At 33.8% G+C, this 6000-nt stretch overlaps 1 protein-coding gene across 4 annotated transcripts in view; it reads left to right on the forward strand.

Moving 5' to 3' along the window:
• The window catches only part of BCLAF1 (BCL2 associated transcription factor 1), a 30380-nt gene extending 24642 nt beyond the window's left edge, over positions 1-5738 (forward strand). For all 4 annotated transcript variants that reach the window (XM_019420488.1, XM_019420487.1, XM_019420489.1 and 1 more), the window contains 2 exons: positions 2782-2994; positions 3153-5738. In XM_019420488.1, coding sequence (XP_019276033.1) covers positions 2782-2994; positions 3153-3158 — 219 coding nt within the window. In that variant the 3' untranslated portion in view covers positions 3159-5738. The remainder of the gene's footprint in view (positions 1-2781; positions 2995-3152) is intronic.
• Positions 5739-6000: the final 262 nt, after the last annotated feature.

Below are 6000 nucleotides of genomic sequence, written 5' to 3' on the forward strand. Positions count from 1 at the left end.
AACTGCGAGATTAGGACCTGAGCCGGGATCAAAGACGCTTAATGGACTGAGCTGCCCAGGCACCCTGCTTTTGCCCATATTAATGAAACATTAATACTTACTAGTAATAATAATAGTATTTATTGAGCATATGCACTGTGCTAGGTTCCTGTTTTACATGTATAAATTTATTTCATGCTTACAAAAAATCATTTCGAGGGGAGTCCTTTATTCTACTTTTACAGATGAAAAACATTGGGGTATACAGATTAAGCAGCTTGACCATGGTTAGTAGAATAGGACTTTGGATTTGAACCCATGCCTTGGGCTCCAGAACTAGGGTTCTGAAAGCACCCTACCTTTCTTTCTCCAGTATTGAGTAATAGTAACATTTGTTGTATTCTTTTCTGAAAATTCTCATCTCAACACTTGGATTTATGCAAAGATATGGTGATGTTTTCAATAACAAGTAGGAAAGATAGTCTATCTTAGAACCTGAAATTCTGTGGAGGGGTGAGTATGTGAAGAGTTGGAGCAAGTAGGAAAGTACTGGAGTGGATAGGTTCTCAGTGTAGAGTTGATGTCTTCTGAGGAAGAGAAAATCTCTGGTGGGGAAGGAGTTTCAGGGTAGGAGTTTTAATCAGTTAGCCCTTTGAAACATGATCATTCTGTGGAGAAGAGATAAGAGGATTCAGGAGGTTTTGTTGTAATATGGCCTCCTTTGTTAATGTGTTTTTGTGCATTACAAATAATTTCTCTGGTCCTTTATCATGTGAAGTGATTCATTTTAAAAAATTGTAGTAGGACTAATATCTTAGAAGTTAGAACTTGAAGATTAAGAGTTAGTTTGCTTAGCATTAAAATGTCCCCTAGCTGCCAGGATACTCTGAAAAATACAATCTTTTAGCTGCTGTTGGGTATTTAAAGGTGATGGCTTGTTTAACTTTAGTGCCTAGCTTTGCCTCTGCTTTTTCTATTTCTGTAGCTGTTAGTTGCCTTATATGGAAATCATTTACTGCCACCAGATACTTGGGAAATGTATACTGTGGGTGATGGCTGAAGGAGTAGTGGAGAGAACTAGTTCTGTGACCTTGGGCAAGTAGCTCAGTTTTGCTGTGCCTCAGTTTCTTTAGATCTAAAGTAGGATTAGTAACAGTATTTTATAGGGTTGTTTGAAGATGAGAGGAGTAAATACGTGGAAAGTGCTCAGAACAACGTCTTACCCTTAGTAAGCATTATTAATACCACTCTTTGCTTGCTTGTCATACACTGGGATGGGCACTTTTTATAGATCATCTGTGTGACTTCATGGTTATCTCCCAGTTTTTAAAATGAGAACGTAAAGTCACAGCTTCTGTTTAGATTTAAACATGCCTCTGACTCTCAAAACCTGTTTGCTTCTTCCCACAAATAAGTGGAATACTGTGTAAATGCCACAAACACAAACTCTTAAGTGGTGGTTTGTGCCAATACCAAAAGGGAACCTGAAGTTATGTAGTTGTGTGGGTATCATTTTGAGTGAGAGAATATTTTAAAATACTTTATTTCAGGTTTGTAATTAAACTTTCTGACATTCTGAAATCTACACTTTTGATAGTTCCTCAACTCGCTCTTTTTGGAGTCATACACACCTCTAGCTTGTCATTTTTCATCAGCTTGTTAAAGATAGAGGATTAGAAATTGGTAAGTGCTCTTTTGCTTTGTGTGTTACTTGTGTAACTGAGCTTTGCAAGTCATGCCAGGAGGGTGATCTGTATTACACGAATATGCACAAAGGCACATTCTGTGTTTTGAAAAAGGTGCTTATACCACATAATACTTGAGAAAAAGCTTTGATGACTTTTGGACAGCTGGTCAATACCAGTACTTCATAGGTTATGGAACATTATTTGCATTATACCCAGTATCTTATTAAGGGGCATCATTTTGCCTCTTTCTCCATTTTTGTAGGTGACAGACTTGAGAGTTTGAGGTGGGCAACAATTAATTAAATTATATTACAGGTGAACTTTGGCTTTTTGTTTGGTATTTTGCGAAAATACTCCTCTACTTATCCACAAAGTGAAGGGCTTTTCAGTTTGTAGATTGTGTTTGATTAATGAACAATTTGTAATTGGGGAATATCTGTATTGGGGTAGAGTTAATGAAAAATTAATGTTAAAATGTAATAGAAAGCTGTAGTACTATGTTAGTGAAGAAGAAATAAGTTATTACTCTAGGGACCATGCTGTCATGATTTAGCATGTGAAATTCTCTAGCCTAGAAGATTAATGTGCCATATACGTTGATTTAGATTTAAATCTCTGTAGGATTTTAAAATCTGTTCCTACATGTATGGTATAATTCATATCATTTATTTTATTTAATAAGTGTTGCATAACATTTTTGTGACTGTTACGTCTTTATGACTGGTAGTTTTGGGGAAAAATAAAGGTTATTTTATCTCATTTGCATGCAGTATATTAACAAGTGGACTTAGATTGAAATAATGGAAAGCAAAAAAGTCAAAATTATGAAAGTTGGCAGTAATTTAGCAGTTGAGGTTCTCCAAAAAATTGGACAGTTTGCAGTGCTTGGGTTATAAAGCAGTAAGATGTATTTACTTGATTTCACAATGGAATACAGGAATACATTTTTACTGTAAAATTCAGTGTTACTGGCTTTGTTTTAATGTGTTTTAGACATTTACCAATGTCCCATACCCCAGTCTTCAGAAGATTTATACCATGACTTAATGGGGCTATAATCATTTTACTTACAAGAAAGACATTTTAGTGATGATTGTTTTTAACCTCTCTGTAGCATGATGACAGAGATGATGGTGTGGATTATTGGGCCAAAAGAGGAAGAGGTCGTGGTACTTTTCAACGTGGCAGAGGGCGCTTTAACTTCAAAAAATCAGGTAGCAGTCCAAAATGGACTCATGACAAATACCAAGGGGACGGGATTGTTGAAGATGAAGAAGAGACCATGGAAAATAATGAAGAAAAGAAGGACAGACGCAAAGAAGAAAAGGTAGAAAATTTCATCTTGTTAGTGATTCTAATGGATTTTCTTCATTATGGGTTTGGTGGGCCAGTTAGTTCATTATTTCATTTTTAGGAACAATGATTATTACGGATAATTTTCACTCCACATTTTTGCTAATCTTTATTTTCTCTTTGTTTTTTTAGGAATAGTAAATCTGAAGTGAGATTGCAACAGAGAGCAGAACTTGCACCCACCATTTTTTTACCTGATTTTTGTTTTCAAATAAGAATGTAAGCATTTTACTTAAATTTTACTGTTTGCAAGTAGTCAATAGAAATTTTGTTTTAAGTCTTCAAATATCTTGAAAAATAGTAGACTGTATGTTGAAAATTGTACTGAAATAAAGTAGAAAATTGTTACGTACCATATTTGTAACTATCAACTTTTAAAAAAATACTTTTACTGTTTTTGTTACATGCATTGTAATTCGCTTTGTCTATAAGATATGGTCAAGTACAGCTCTGTGAAAGTTCTGATTCTCTTCCTTCCCTGTTTGTTAATGTTTATTCTGAAGTAAACGTTAGCTCTACATACAAATCCCTGGACAGAAGTTGTTTATAGAGACCACACTAATTATTTTAACTATATACATCTGTTTAACATTCTCCTTAATTCAAACACACTACATTGTAGGGTGACTAATTTTTGAGGTGTACCACAGAAAAGGTTCTTACTTTGGCAAACTAAGCTAATTTAACACGTCAGCAAATGTTTAAAAAGAGAAAAAAGCTTTATCAATAGTTAAAAAGTACAAGCTATTAAAAGATTGAAAATTACGAGAAAAATTTTTTTTTTTTTTTTAATTGAAAGCAAGCAGTGGCCTATAAAACCATTCTTAGGAGCCTTTACTTTTGGGGCTGAAAATTCAATGTTTTTTCTATTCTTATTTGAAAGTTTGAGTCATGGTCTTAGATATCAGCTAATCTTTGAGAGAGGAACTGGTCTGTAATAATACAGATGACAAAATCCATTCTTACTGATCATCTTCTAAGAAACAGAACAAAACCTGTAATCCTGGTGTTGGTGTGGAAGAGGATTGTCCTGCAGAATAAGTTGATACATTAAAAAGATGTACCTGATTTCATATCTTACATATTTATTTGAGCTTTTGGACAGCTGAAACATTAGTTTGTAGTCTAACCATAAGGAAAAATAGGCAAAAAAACCATTATGTTAATTAGTATTTTAAGTAACTTGTTTTTCAATAAAAAGTTTTGACAGGAAGTTTGTTGCAGCATTGGTCTAACTTGGTTTTTACTTTTTCCCTATTTTCAGTTGCAGTTTATAAAATGGCTTTTTCTTTTTCTTCCCAAGGGTTCTATTCTTCAGGTAGATAATCTTTCAGATGTGGATTATCTTTTTGTTTGTTTATGCTGATAGCTCTTAAGATGAAAACTCAAAATAGTAAATTTCACTGTCAAGTCTCTGTCAGTGACCATCTGTAAAAGTAGTCAAATTTCATTTGTTAATTCAGGAACCAAGTTAGTTGTATATGTTTGCATTAAAAGGAGGAAATGCTTGTTCTGTTAACTGTAAACTTTTTCAAAGATCTTAATATATGGATCTTTCATCCTTCGTGATTTGCAGTGCTCCTAGCACCTTGATTGCAGCCAAAGGCATTTGCTAAGAACTGTAAGGGAAAAATAAGAAAACAAAATTCAATATACATGATGTTTATGGCCCTAGGACCCTTAGTATTGCATGATTTCTCCTATTAATTTTGTCTTTTCTGAAATCGTTAGAGCAGAGGAAATACTGTCAAAGCAAGTTTGTTGTTATGTTAGTCAGGACACAGCTAATATTCTCCTAGTCAGAAGAATACTTAATTACATGCGAAAGCAACATGGATTTAATCTTCAACACAAGAATTTTCATAACCGTTTTATTTTATACAAATAAACTTAGCTTTTATTTTAAGTTATTATTTGGTTAGATACTGGATCTCTGTGCATGACTATAAATGTGCAGTTTTGTTTTTCCACTTAAGACAATAGGAAAAAGGGAATTTGCTGAGAAATTATTTAATAGGGAGTGGGAATAAACCTACCCAAATTCTATCAGCAAGTTATATTTTAAGTGCAAATGTGCTGATTTAACCCAAATAGATACATGATTCGGTTACTTTTATTCTATTACACAAAATTGAGGAAAGAGGATTATACCAGAATTTAGTAAGAAGGGTGATAGAACTCTGCAGTAGGATGCCATTGTGGATGTTCTCTTTTTCAGAGCCAAACATATGAAAAGCCTATGTTGTGTTAAGCCACATTTAACTCCACACTTCATAACATGTTACAAAGCTGAATGGTAAGGGTATTTGTTTACAAATGACAGAAAATAACTCTTTGATACCTGCATTAACAGACTTCCTTTTGCCTAGAGAAGGAAAATAAAAATGAACCAAAGGATATTTCCAGAAAGGATTAAGAAACCTGTTTAAGAAGGCCATGACTCAGTCTTTAGGTGTGTATACCTTTCAACATTCTAGGAATTTTAATATAAAATAGCAAAATATGTTTTTCCAATTGCAGCCTACTTTAAGGAATTAACTATTGTTCCCTTTTGTCACAGTTAAAATCAAGTGTTGGGAATTAAATTATAATTTGAGTAAAAATACTACCCAATACGAACGAATGTAGATGGCTAAACGATTCTTACTCAGTGTGTTGTATATTGCAACAGGGACCCTTGTAAATTGTCATATGCCAATAAAATGTCATAAGTGGTAATAGCCGTTGTTTGTTTACCTGATTTTGAGACTATTTCTGTGTATCTGATCTATACAGCTGATTTCTGTGACCTATTTATAGATTTTTGAATACCAACTCCTCTGTTAGTAAAATTACTGGTATGCTATGGCTTTTTTGGGGGGTTGATACATCACAAAACTCAAACCCCATATACTGTTATTTTTTTGTTTTCCCTGGTAATTCCAAGCTGTTATTAGAGAATACAGGAATTCCAGATTTCTAGTCTAGTTCTCCTGTTCTT

This window comes from Panthera pardus, unplaced genomic scaffold (assembly GCF_024362965.1).
Source record: "Panthera pardus isolate Hobbes unplaced genomic scaffold, ASM2436296v1 HiC_scaffold_17, whole genome shotgun sequence".
Lineage (NCBI taxonomy): Eukaryota > Metazoa > Chordata > Mammalia > Carnivora > Felidae > Panthera > Panthera pardus.